The sequence below is a fragment of the Carassius carassius genome, chromosome 45, assembly GCF_963082965.1.
Source record: "Carassius carassius chromosome 45, fCarCar2.1, whole genome shotgun sequence".
Taxonomy (NCBI): domain Eukaryota; kingdom Metazoa; phylum Chordata; class Actinopteri; order Cypriniformes; family Cyprinidae; genus Carassius; species Carassius carassius.
Genome location: NC_081799.1, coordinates 11,006,145 through 11,020,857, shown reverse-complemented (window position 1 = coordinate 11,020,857; position 14,713 = coordinate 11,006,145). Strand labels below are relative to the sequence as shown.

At 35.4% G+C, this 14,713-nt stretch overlaps 1 protein-coding gene across 1 annotated transcript; it reads right to left on the bottom strand.

The window, feature by feature from the left end:
* Positions 1-86: 86 nt before the first annotated feature.
* trpc7a (transient receptor potential cation channel, subfamily C, member 7a) lies at positions 87-10,577 on the bottom strand. The gene is made up of 12 exons (XM_059539870.1): positions 10,128-10,577; positions 6,402-7,164; positions 4,142-4,324; positions 3,901-4,065; positions 3,582-3,798; positions 3,027-3,260; positions 2,547-2,811; positions 1,434-1,629; positions 1,079-1,300; positions 928-1,005; positions 749-824; positions 87-561 (listed from the first exon to the last, which is right to left on the bottom strand). Exons 1-12 carry the CDS (start codon positions 10,523-10,525, stop codon positions 422-424), a joined length of 2,937 nt encoding a protein of 978 aa, XP_059395853.1. The 5' UTR covers positions 10,526-10,577; the 3' UTR covers positions 87-421.
* Positions 10,578-14,713: the final 4,136 nt, after the last annotated feature.

The window sequence follows — 14,713 nt, the reverse complement described above, 5'->3', positions numbered from 1 at the left end:
GGTATTGCATCTTTGTCCAGGTCCTGGAGTTCCCAGGTCCCCCATGCACATTTAGGATGACTATGTTATTTAAAACACATTTATTTTTATCATTAACCCATACGTCATACCTCCAAAACCATATCTGGGAGACAGGACCAGGACTGAGAACTAATGTCAGTACTAACACATTTAGCTCTGTTGTCATGTTAATAATATAGATACTTTGATCATACATTCATCTGAATGTATTATTATTCTACAGCATTGCGTCTCTCCTGAGTTAGAGTTATTAAATTACTTTATTAAATTGCATCCTACACACAAATCATACCTTCACAAACCAAAGTCTAAAACAGATTAAGAGTAAAAAGAGACTAAATCTTTCAGCAGATCTAGACTCGGCCCAGGACACTTTCAGCTACGATCACAAGTTCATTTTTCATGGTCTCTTGGTTCCTTTGCTGAGTTTGTCTCCAAGCTCCTGAATCAGTTCAGCAAGTTCTTCAGTGGCCTGTGACTTTTCCTCCAGGAGCTCGTAGCGGAGGCTGGAAATGTCCTGCTTGATTTCCTTCAACTCACCTGAGGAGAAAAGCCACATGAAAAGAAGGCTTTAAAGGGTTTCAAGTAAAACTTGGCATCAAAATCACAGTTACGGACATTTTTAACAATTTACGGTTTATTGCTAGACATCAATCAAAGAAATGTGTTTATGGCAACACAAGTAAATCACACAAGAGACATTAATGGATGAATAAATGAGTCTTACCTTCATTGATCTCATCACTTTCACTGTCAATTTGGGCTTTTAGGACATACCGCTTGATGAGACGCTTCATGAGTTTCTGTGAGAGTAAGAATGTTTAGAAAGACATTTCGCAATATGAAGTATTTTTATCCTAAAACTTTTATGTACGTAAAAGTTTTAGGATAAAAATCAATCAGTACCTGATATCTCGTGGGATGTTTGATAGGATTTCTAACCGTGAAGCCCTCTTGTGCATGGTAAGGTCGAAACCGGCCAAGCTGAAAAGATATTAAAATTACAACCTGCAATTTCTACATTTGGACAGTTTGAAAATCCTTGCTGATCTCTGACCTTAGAGCGTGAATTGGCCATTCCCACGTCCTGCTGGCCGCTGTTGCTACGAACCCTGGCCTTGCATAAACTCACGAGGCATGCTTTAGTGCGCTGAGCCATGTAATAGAAGGATTTGGGGCTGGGCATTAGATTAAAGGGGGGTGGAAGAGTGCTGCCTTCATCAAAATAGGAGAGCCACAGCTTTGCACGAGCAAACTTCCATTCTACATCAGCGTCCTCCTGTTCTCACACATACAAATATAAACATATGCATGAGAAACTGTCCTTTTGAATAGTTTTATATATATATATATATATATATAGATAGATAGTTTTTTTTGTTTTGTTTTTTTCAGAAGGACGTTTGTCTCACCTCAATCTCCTGGTATGAGTGGTTGATCATGGCTATGAGCATGTTGAGCAGGACCACCACCATTGTGACATTATAGACCCCAAAAAGCACGTACCCAATGTTCTCAATGAATTTATGATCGTACTTCAAAACCACAGATATCACCTCAGATAAACCAAAGATGGACCAGAACAGGGTTTTAAAGCTTTCCTCTACCCTGCAACAGATACATACATGCAAAATGTTAGTGAAACATTCAAAAATAGTGCTTGGCAAAAATGTTATCATGTTTTCAGAACATGTACAACTTTCTTTTATTGGTGGAACAAACTAACAAATATATACATTTAATTATTTATTAGATATTGTCTGAGCTGCTGTTTTCAAACACCAAAATGTAAGATATTAATTTGAGAGCTGAGAGGAATATTTTTAACTTAAATTCCATATTATATAAAAATATTATTACACACTCAAACATTTGAAGTCTGTAATATTTTTGTAAGGTTTTTGGTCACTATTAGGCTCAGCAAGACTGTATTTATTTGATAAAGAATACAGTAAAAAAAATTACATTTACATGATTACATGATAGTGTCACATGATACTTCAGAAATCATTCTTACATGCTGATTTGCTACTCAAAAAGTGTTTTCTATTATTATCAATGTTGAAATATTTTGCTACTTAATATTTTTGTGGAAACCACAATACTTTTTTTCAAGATTATCAGATGAATAGAAAGTTCATATACAACATTTATCTGAAATAGATTTTTTTGTAACATAAACATGTTTACTGTCACAATTCAATGTGTTCCTTGATAAATAAAATAACTAATTTCTTTAAGAGAGAGAGAGAGAGAGAGAGAGAGAGAGAGAGAGAGACAGACAGACTAATCATACTGACCCTAAAACCTTTGAATGGTGTAGAAGTCAAATAGACTAAGTTTATATTTTGTTGCAAAACATTCTGCAAAACATCTACTTTTGTGTTTTGTGTAAAAGCCTCTAATTTGTACCAAAACAATGGGGAATAAATGATAGATGTAATCTTTATTTTTTTTGGTGATCTATCCCTTTAACAAGTAAATTTGAAATACAATATTTTTCATTGTAACTTTTTTGGACTTACGTGGTGAAAGCAGGATTATATTTAGCTCCCAAGTAGTAGGAATACAAATTAAACATGCCGATCATGAAGGCAAGGAAGACCATGATGAAGATGACCATGAATTTAAAAATATCCTTCACCGTGCGCCCAAGAGATATTTGTAAGGGTCCGAAACTCTCGTTTGCTGGCAGGACGTAGGCGATACGTGAGAAACTGAGCACCACAGCGATGGAGTACAAGCCCTCAGAGATGAGCTGAGGATCTGAGGGACGCCACCTGTTCCTGGCTGAGAGAGAAGAGGCATTTTTTGGTGTCACCACTTGATGGCAGCCTTTTGTTTCATTTCAGACACCTGCAAGATAGTCTGTGCAGCATGCATGCATAATAAGCATATGATTGAGAACAGAAACAGACCTGGTCTTTTATACTGATACAGTATTTTACAGTTCACTTTAGATTTTCATTTCTTGAATATACAGATTCTTTATTTTTGCTACATACCGTAAGTGAAGTAGGCCACGTCTTCTGGTAATGAGACATTAATCAAGTCTGCATTAGTCACATACAAATCCACATACAGCTGTGCATGGGAGGCTCGCAGGAAAGCCATGAACCGTGCAGTGAATGATGCCACGAAGACCGATAACATGCCGAAGTCTAACACATTCCACAAATGCATGATGTATTCTCGTGGTCCATCAGCCCAAACCTCCTTACACTCCGTCCAGATCATTCCTGATCAGGGGAATCAAAGAAAAGAAATGGGGTTACGAGTTATTACACTGAACTGAATCAACAATGAACTGACTTTAACTTAACAATTGACTGTTTACTGTTGTCTTGTTTGTAGCGTGGCAATTTTGCGTGACCAACATAAGCGAAATGTGCTGATTCCTATTTGAGCGATTGATTCTGTCAATGAAATGAAGCAATGGTAAATGTGAAAACTCACCTGCATTCAAGGTTTTAATAGTGCTACTTTCTAAGAGATTTCTTATTTTATTCACACTCTTTTTTTCCTAAAATCTAGGCTTATGATGCCTGACTGATACTCACCAAGCACCCATTCCATTATCAACATCTCTGTCCATGAGAACTGAGTGGTTTTAATGCGAAAGATCTGCCGTGGATGATCAGTTATGGTTTCGTTGGGAAGGTTTTTGACTCCTGCGAAGCGGTCAGAGGCATTGAGAACCAGGAGACAGAGGAAGAGGGTGAATGAGACGGCGTGAGCTACAAACTTCATAAAAGGACTGCGGAGAACCTGGCCCAACTGGAGAAAAGAGCAAATGCAGAACTACATTTAACAATGGAAGAAAAAGAGAAGTCTGCCCAATGATATTAAATGAATTGATTTTGAATGATGATGATGAACCTTGCTGCAGGGCATAATCCAATATGCAATAGCAAGAAATGGCAGGCCGACCATCACTCCCACCACTGTCCAGCACTTCACGCCGATTGATTGCTGCCTAAGGCCTGATAGATTCTCATACCACAGCGTCAGTAACTGCTGCTGGCAGTTCGGATGAGCCACAAACTGCAGGGACAGCACTGAATTAGACATTTTCTTGGGAAACCACTTCCACTTTAGTCTATAAATCATTTCTCAGTACCTTCTTGACTTCATACTTAATGGCCAGTTTGACCCGGCTAAGGCAGGGCCGGTGGTGTTCACTCGGGGGGCTCTGGTCCACATCTCCATTCAAAATGGCCTCCACCTCCTCTGTGTTTCTGCACAGATCCAGAACACCAACCACAAAGTCCTTACACTGCATGGAGAGCTTCCTGTAGTCATTCTGAAACAAAACAAAGCGACAGTATTATGACTTCAGGCGGGCTATTAATCACCTATAAAAAATCATTCACTCCAACTGGGACCCAAATTGCATCTAGCCAACAGTGAACGCTCTGCTGTGAAAGACATGGATGTGTGTGAATTCATGAAAGTCCCATGTGCACCTCCAAATGGAAGTCTGATTGATGTTTGCATCAGACCTTCTCCAACAGAAATGTACCTAATGGAGGGCACCCATGAGAAGCCCATCCTGCTAATTATAACGTCGCAGTAGTTTAGGAGAACAAACGTTTTATGTGGAATTACAGAAGCGGAATCACTAACACGCCATTACAGCTGTCAAAGTGATCGTCTGTAGAGAAAAACGGTGATGAGAGAATAATAACGGGGTGATTACAGGAAGCTCTCGATGGAGCAGTTTCAATTAATAGCTCACAAACCACAATAAGGGAAAAATAGTCTGGATTTGAGAGCTCCTGATTAGATATTTCCCCAGAGTGACGTCGAGTGAAGAACTTTTCCCCTACATAGTTAAATATAAAACAATACACGTCGGCAAAGTGCATGAAGCTCTCTAGAGAAACGTTTCTTTTTTGGAAAAGTGTTGTGTGGAGAGTTTCTACTGAACCAGAAACTGTCATCGAAAAGCCTCTAATTTATAATGAGGGTAATCTCAAGGGTGGCAAATTGGTTTTTGTGTGGAATAATCTGCTGGTCTGTGAGCTCGAATGAGTGTAGACGTTTCTTTCAGAGTGATGCAGCTCATTACAGGGCCACGAGCACACTTTTCACGAATGGACACTTCCTAGATTAACTGAAAAGCTGTGCTTTGAAATAATCATGAGAGCGCCATAAAGGAGTTTGTATTATGCACAAAGTACATAATGATTCATAGTGATTCAACTTACTGTACCCCAAAAAAAAAAAAAAAAAATATGTTAGGGGTTAAACATGATACATTTATGTACTAAATAAATGATTAACATAAAATTTTAAACAAATTTACCAATTTATAAATGTATAGTTTCATATTTAAGTCAGAAATCACAAGATAAATTATGATTTTTTTATACTATCAACAGCTCTACTTTTTAAAATAAATTATCACAATGTATATTTCTGACATCTGACACTCTGATCCAAGTAATAACTAGTAATAATTGAATTAGTTATGGTTTCAGTAAAGTAACAGGTTCATAAATAAATAGTCAAAATCATAAGATAAGAATTATGACATAAAAAGTAAAAATTATAACAAAAAACTATTAAGACATGTCAACATTTTAAAATGAAAAGTCATAATTATGACATGAACAATTAAGTTATTACAAAAGGTTGAAACTGACATAAAAAAAACTTTTTGTCATATTTATTAATATACTTATGAACTGATGACTTATGTTTTTGTCAATATATAATTATAATATCATAAATACAACTATGATTTATGTCATACATATGATGTTTAATTTCAGAAATATTTTTTTTGCCAACATTTTGACTTTAATTTATAATGATGACTTTAAAAAAGACTTTGACACTTAAAAAAAATATATTTAATGATTATGACATATATTATAATGTCATAATTATGGCATTTAACATCATATTATTAACCAAACATGTTTTATTTTATTTTATTTTATTTTATTTTTGGCGGAAATTGGCTTTCTTATGTTGTTCCAAACCCCTGGAATGACTTCTGTTCTCACACACACACACACACACACACACACACACACAACACACACACACACACACACACACACACACACACACACACACACACACACACACACACACACACACACACACACACACACACACACACACACACACACACACACACACAAAAAGTTATATATATATATATTATGTCCCACACAAGAAAGAAAGTAATACAGGTTAGGAACAACATGAGTGTGAATAAATTATTTTTGGGTGAACTATCCCTTTAAAAATCCCTTTTATCCCTTTTTTCATTTCAACACAACACAAACTCCTTATGTAGTCTGTGAATTTAGGCCTTTGATTTTGAGTGAAACTTCTAGATAGAGTGTTTCTGTGCACCTCCTCACCTTAAATTCAGTCTCGATGTTGGCGAGTTGTGCCAGCTCATTGCTGAGCTGCAGCGCTGTGAGCACAGGGTCTTCACTAGACAGTGACAGATATGCAGCACTGGCAAGGCCTTTATAGGAGTTCATCCTCGATCGTGAATGGCTGAAAGAATCCTGCTTCTGTTTCTCCGCACACTCGCCACACTTGCAGAAATAGTCGTGGGGTTTCTCAATGCGAGCACCCTTGAGTAACAAAATGTGCACGATCTCGTACTCCTTGCAGTGGGCCGCCAGAATCATAGGCGTGATGTCCTGGGAAAAGCGAGTCCCGTCTTCATCGTACGCATAGAAGTCATCATCTCGTAGCTGTTGCTCCAGGGGACTCAGGGTCAGACGGAGACCACCTTCGAATGCCGGATGTGCCAGGATGGCCTCTACTATCCGCACATATCCTTTACTGATGGCTAACAGGAGGGCATCACCCACTCGCGCCAGCCCTTCTTTCTTCAGCAACAGTTCTGTGACCTCCAAGTGCTCATTTCCTACAGCAAGCTGCAATGCATTCTGACCCATGTAGTCCACACAGTTTACATTTAGAGTCTTGGACTCCTCAAGCATCTTACGGACCACAGGGATGTTTCCATACTCTGCGGCATCTAGGAAACGCTCCTCCTCTTCAGTCAGACTGGTGCCTCTCTCGCTGAACATGTACGCAGGGCCTCGGACGGCCTGTCTGCGGCACTTCTCTCTCAGGGTGGTGTGTCTGCGCTGAATGGCATCAAAGCTGCAAAACCCAGATAATGATGATGCATTGTTGATATACACTCAGATTTTTAGATAGGTGACAGTGAAGACATTTATAATGTTGTAAAAAAAAACTTATATAGGCTAGTTCACATTCATTCTTTTAAACCTTCTATTCATTGGGAAATCCTGAAAAAAAAAATCACTGTCTCCACAAAAATGTTAAGCAGCTCAACTGTTTCAACACTTAACTTTGTTTCTTGAACACCAATCAATATATTATGATTCCTGAAGGATCATTTCAGCTTTTTTTTTTATCACAAGGCTATATTACATTTTTAAATATATTAAAAATAGAAAACAGTTGTTTCAAATTGAAATAATATTTTATGATATTAATATGTTTACCGTATTATTTTTTTTAAATAATGAATGCCCAACCTAAAAAGGTCATGTTTAAATGTGTTACATCTCTCTACTGACAGACAATTAAAATTTTAAATATGTGGCTAATATGTAAAGTTATGGGGAGTGAATGATAAACGATAAATAAGAGTGTTCATTTAAAAAAAAAAAAAAAAAAGGACAAATCTTTAAAAAAATCTAGTTTTAAAAACACAAGCCATATATACATATATATATATATATATATATATATATATATATATATATATATAAAATAACTAAAATGTCATGTGGTCTAAAAATAACCATATTTTCTCCCATGTTCAATATTTGTATTTTAAAATATATTTCGATAATAAAAAAAATAAACCTTTGACATTATACAAGCTGAACTATCCTCATTTTTTAAAAACAAAATTTTTAAGTTTTATGATTTTTAAGAGGGTTTGCAGGGGCTATAATGTATTCTCTATGATAAAAAAGCTAAGTTTGAACTTAATTCAAACTTAACCTTTCTTCCTTTATTATGAAAATAGGACAGTTGTATCACCCAAATATTTTTTACTTTAAGCCCCTCAAAAAAAAAAAAAAAAAAAAAAAATTAAGATTAATTAAAATACTGAAATTAAACACATGTTCAACATAGATACACATTCAAGTTATTGTATGCACTGAATTGCATTTTAATGTATTTTTAAAATAAATTTGTTTTTAAGACAACAATTAGTCACATGATCGACCCATAGTAGATAATGTTAGTATTAGCTTTCTTCAGCTATTACAGACCTTGAATCAACCAAACACTATATGACTACAGTACAGTACAAGACCATAAATTACAGTGGCGGTCAACGAGATCAATGCAGATGGACTTCTAATTAAACACATCCTTTACTAGAGCTTCATCTCATTACAGAAACCACCTCTAAGAACAGAATGTTCCTAACATCATATAGTGTGATCTTCACCTCAGGACATCATTCATTTACTTTATTGAATTAACCGGAGCTGCTTTGTAGTGTCAATTTCCCTTGAACTTCAGGCTTCAAAGACGCTGAACTAGTTAAATCGTAAACAAGTTATATTCAAACAAAAGCCAGGTAGACAGCAATGGATGAAATCTAATTTTATTCCATTTTGCAAGAGCATCAGTGCAAATTGTACTGTGTAACGGATCACAATTGTGAGTGTCACTTGGAATAAAACTCATTCCTTGCTTCGCAACAAGATAAATCAAAAATTGTGATTCTGTAGTGTGCAAAATGACATTTTGTTCCATCTCTAAATCTTTACTGATCGTTTTTTGCAGAGCACAGGGGACAAGAATCATAAGCTTGCAAATGTATCTTTCAATAGCCTTGAAATTAAACAAGATTGAAATAAACAGGCTAAACAATTTATGTTTCAATATGGTCTGTGTGAACTGTGTCAATCTAATAACCGAAATGTTCATTCATGAGAACACCAATGAGATTTTACTGCTATGTACTGGGATGTTTCTGCTAGATTCCTAAATGAGACAACTGTTGACATGAAGTAAAAGTATGAAATTATATGTTTACCTTACATCAGATGATTTGGTCTTGGTGGAATTTTGTGAAATATACTGTTCAAAGTTTGTGGTGTGTAAAAATTTAATGTTTTTTTGAAAGAACTGTCTTCACCAAGACTGCATTGGTTCAAAAATAGTACTTTGTAATTTATTCCTGCGATAACTAAACTGAATTTTGAGAGAGTCTTCGGTGTCGCATGATCTTTCAGAATTCATTCTGATATGCTGATTTGTTGCTCATGAAACATTTCTTATCATTTTTTGACATTGAAAACATTTGTGCTGCTTAATAATTTTGTGGAAACCTGTTTTTTTTTTCAGGATTCTTTGATGAATAGAAAGTTCAAATGAACAGAATTGAAATGAAAACAAACAACTTCTGTAACAGTCTGAAAGTCTTTGTTACTTTTGATCAATATAAGGTGTCTAAAAAGATTCTTCTGAAACTCACACTTTGCTCTTTTGCTCTCATTACTCAAAATTTGCATCTATATTTATATCTAAAACTACATAACCAAGGTTTTATTTTATTTTATTATATATTATATAAAATATCCCTTTTTTCGTACACACACTTATCATTTTGCTAAGTGATACATGGATTTGGGCCCGACTGGGACTTTGAGAATCCCATCATACACTGGAATTATATGGATACACAGAGATGGACTACTATATATATATGTGTGATGGAAAATTATAATTTTGAGCAGCTAAAATTCAATAAATAAACAAACTGTACTACTTATTTTCATGGCTGCATTTAAAGTTTTTATTATGCTGAGCGACTGAGGTAAAGCTAATCTATGAGCACACAAATAAATGGACAAATAATAAATTAAAAACTTTAGGCTACTGCAAAATCAATTGAAAAGCATGACAACTTCTTGAAAAACTACATTGTAAATGACTACATTCATAAGATTGTCTAATCAAACAAATCAACTTTTTGATGTTACACGTCACAGTCTAAATATGCGTTTTGTGTGTGTTTTATGTTGTTATTATTATTTATTATTTATTTAATTACATTTTTTTTTACTTACGAATAATGTGAGTTGCTCTCGTGAGGATGCCAGTGATGGGGCACGTGATAGTCCAGGTCATCATCGCTGTCGAATAACTTGTGCGCGTGATGGCCAAACTCATGTCTGGATCCCTCAACTTGATGGAGGTCTGCTAACTCTGTCTTGGTGGGGTCGTTTTCTATAAGAGTACCAGGCAGAGTCATACACCTGTTTAACATAGGTCTGTCGGGGCGACAGCAGGCGTCTCTGTCGCTGTAGGTAAACTCTTCTCTGTCGGGTGCGTCTCGCTCGCTCTCCTCTGTGGCGATAGCAGCATCTCCCGCCGAGAACGCGAGCGGGATGGTGCAGAGAGCAGCGTGAGACATGATGAACTGCTCTTTGGCATGCATATCGCGGTCGTCTCTCTCATTCGGCATTTTGAGAACAAAGAAGCTCCAGGTCAGTGAGAGATTCGGTCAACATCATGGTCTGCAACAAGTGTGACAGTCAGTTTGTAAAACACGCACTTTTTCTTCTGGTTCTCCCTCCCCGTCCCCGACCCTTGATAACACCTCCCATCAGTGTTGTGAAGAGTCCACAAAGTACACATTGCAAAAAAAATGATAGTATTGCTGCCTTGTTGTCAATTAAAAGTATCTAAGCATCATTTAAACAATCTCAATTAAATTCTAAATTAAAATTAAGATAAATTAAAATCGCAAAAAATACATGATGTTTTTTTTCTCCAGAAAACAGAGAATGCATTAAAATAAACAATAGAAAAACTTTCTTTCTAACTCAATGGTTATTGAGTTGAGCTATACAGTTTTATTTATTTATTTTTTTTGTAGATTAAAAAAGATCTTCAAGGTCTTGGTGTTACATTATAGGTTCTTCAGATTATTATCCCAGCTAGTATACCACTGGCAAACCGATCAATGGTCTGTTGTTTCTAGTGCTTACATAATATCTTGATTATATATACTAATATATATGAATACAAGGGGGCCAAGCACCGAACCCTGGGGTAGACCTTGAGACAGAGGGGCCATGAAGGAAGTACAAATACATACTGCTGTCAGTTTGTCAGATATGACCTTTGCCAGGATGGACAGTGCCAGAGATGATGGAGGATTCAAGATGGGAGAGAAGAATTGTATGGTTGAGATACTTAAAACAAGATAATTTTACTTAAAAAACAAAACTGCGCAGAATTACAGAGAAATTTTTTTTTCTTATTTAATAAAAAAGAAAAGATACACATGCATTCTAATTTCAAAACAAAATGTTTTATACATTATTTGTTTTCCCATTTGAATTGGTTCATTTGAAAATAGACATTTGATATTTTTCATGTCTGCAAGGCAAAGACAGTGTTTCAATGAAGTTCAGAGACCGAGACAGCAGAAAGCAGGAAGTTTGCTTTCATTATTTTACAAAAGCGCAATGTTTTGTTGTTATTGTGAGTCAACATAAATAAACAGAGTCTTTACAGATTTGAAAGATGTATTACACTTATCTGTATGGCCAGAAACAGATAATTTTAAGAGCAAGTGTTCATCTGTCCTGCAGTGAACAAGCTTCTACACTCCGCACAGACACTTCAATAGTACAAATTTTTTCTAGGTTAGCCTAACATTAGATTGAGCAGCCATGTAAAGTTGCTAATTCAGATGATAAGCAATATTTGAGGTCGATGAATGATATGCGAGCATTCGGATATCCTGCCCAGTGTACTATATTACTAGACCAGCCATTAATGATCTGTCTGTCACGGACTGTGGATTTTTTTTTTTTTTTTGCGACTAAGCGACTAAAACTATTTTGGTCGACCAAGCCTCTTCTGTTCGACTAATGGACTAAAGGGGCAGCCCTGATAATATTACATTACAGACATTTTGTTTATGGGATAGAATTAACAAAAGAAAATCTTTTCATTTATGACAGCTTTGAATTAGGTGTTTGATATTAACATCACTGATATAGAGAGAGAACAAGAATTTGCATAATTGGAACTTTGAGTGCTTTGAGATATACTGTGTGACAACAAGCCCCGGTCTCTCCTACAGAGTTCATTAAAATGCAATCCCAGAACATGGTACATTTGAACATCAGCATCAAACCACAAATACACAGTTTGAGATTTGAAACCCCTCCATGCTAAATGCAGAGCCGCTATCGGATGGACTGCAGCAGATCACCTGTTCAGGTGCTTTGATGCTCATCAAAGGCTTCATGCAAGGAGATCTTTCTCTGAGGTCTGGCTCGACTCATCTCATCTCATATGACTCGCAAATTTAACTGTGTTATGTCAGAGTTTAGAATTCAAAGTAACTGCTGAAGCCAACTGACGCAAAGCAAAGTAATGAAAGCAATCTTCATGTATAACAAAGGCTCCAAATACTACATTATATCCCATCAAATCATGCGTTAATCTCAGTCCAGACTTGATCGATATTGTGTAATGAATAGGCAAGTTTGTCAATGTCTTTCCCCACAGGTACAATGTGCTGCTCAGACAGTATCTCTAGAAGATTATTCTGCCTTTGGGGAAATAGAGGTGTCAATCAGAGAAGAGATGTTGTAGTAGAAACTCATTCAGCAGATGTTGGGATAGGAGTGTGGGTGAGATGAAGGAAGGTTATGAGAGGACATTTACAGGATTTTTCCCAATGTTTTGGTTGAATGAATGACAAACAGTGAGAAAGAAAGAGTGTTTTAGAACAACCAGCACTGTAATCTTGTCACTGATAGATTTATTGCTGTCAGCTCTTCCCACACACAACTGGATTTACACAGTTCAGTTCAGTTCTGTACCCCAGGATGAAAAATAAATAATTTTATTTTTTAAAAGCTATATGTTAAAATATACATTCAAAAGTGCCCCCCTCCCCGACTATTGTTAAGTGTTTAAATGTTACATTTGAAATACTTTATTCTTAGAATTTTGTATAAAAATGATAAAAAGTGTAAAAAGCAAGAAAATTCTACTTTTCCCCATGAACTTACAAAATTATGTGTACCATTTTACCATATACAGTTATATTATAGTTATATAGTATAAAAAGTAATATTATATAATACTATATAATAAATCTTAAAGAAATGTCTTACTGGCAACCATAACTATTGCCATCATTATCACTATTATTATTATTATCATCATTATTTATTCAGCATTCATGCATTAAATTGCATTAGATGACAGAGAAAAGATGTATTAAGCAGATGCTAAACTTTTGATCTTTCTATTCATCAAACAATCCTGGAAAATGTTTTCAAACATGTTTTCAAAACAAATAAATAATTTAAATTAAATTAAAAAAATTAAGCACCACAACTGTTTTCAACATTGATAATATAATATAATATAATATAATATAATATAATATAATATAATATAATATAATATAATATAATATAATATAATATAATATAATATAATATAATCACACACAATTTTTTTTTTTGAGTTTGTTATTAAACTAGCAATTGTGTCCAATGGGACAGGGATTACTGACGCAACCATCACCCAAGTGACTCAATAATCCTTTCAGAGAAGAAATAGAACAAAGGAACAAAGATATACACACCTGTTCTTCCAAAACATGAGTGACAGAAAAAAAAGAAGGAAAAAATCAGGCCATTCCAGGCACAAGCTGCAATTTCAATTAATATTTACACATCAATCTTCATTTCTCTAGCTTCCCAAAAACTTGCACATATTTATATATGCAGGAAAGCAGGCACAGTATATTTATGCAGCAATATCACATGTTTAGAAATAAATAAAACATACCAGAGGACCACAGCTGTTACTTGGGTGTGATTTCATCGATTCGAACTCTGGCCTATCCGAAAACACAGAAGCGTGTAGCAGTTCCCTGAAAAAAGGAAAAAAAGAAAGTGAAATAAAAAGCTTCAGTGTCTCTGAACGAATATAATGAGCACATAACATAACATACTCTCTGAAATGCCACATGAGTTTTGCTTCCTCTCTGCAGCTGCTGAGTGAAAAACCATTAAAGGCCTGGAGTAACCTGTCATTTCACACAATGTTTACTTGCTGAGTCATAAGAGGAGGATTTTCTCCAACAGCTGAAGCATATACTTTCAAATCAGCTGAGGCATGCTCACATAAAATACCAGATCTGGGAATTAAAAAAATGGCATTGGAAGATAATTATTGCAGAGTTTGTGAGCATTCAATCTTATTGTATGCCACCTGCATTTTTGCATTTACAATTGAGATTTTTTTGTTAACTGTGTTACGGTTTAAAATTAGCTGAAGCCTAAAATTGGCAGTTTAATGACAGGTTCCACTGTGACAACTTACCCCACATAAAGTCACACACTGCTTCTCAAAAGTTTGGGGTTTGAAAAAATATTTAATGTTTTTGAAAGAAGTCTCTTATTCTCATCAAGGCTGCATTTATTTGATCAAAAATACAGAAAAACAGCAATATTGTGAAATATTATTACAATTTAAAGGAACTGCTTTCTTTTGTAAAATATAATAATTTATAATATGATTTATTCCTGTGATGCAAAACAGAATTTGCAGCATCATTCTTCAGTGTCCTACATAAGCTTCTGAAATCATTGTAATATGCTGATTTGCTGCT

What these genes read in the sequence shown, in the direction of transcription:
- trpc7a (XM_059539870.1), bottom strand. Translation starts at nt 10,525, where the DNA reads ATGCCGAATGAGAGAGACGACCGCGATATGCATGCCAAAGAGCAGTTC. An exon ending in GATAATGGAATGGGTGCTTG is followed by an intron (nt 3,261 to 3,581) that starts GTGAGTATCAGT and finishes TCCCCTGATCAG; the next exon opens with GAATGATCTGGACGGAGTGT. An exon ending in TATAATCCTGCTTTCACCAC is followed by an intron (nt 1,630 to 2,546) that starts GTAAGTCCAAAA and finishes TATCTGTTGCAG; the next exon opens with GGTAGAGGAAAGCTTTAAAA.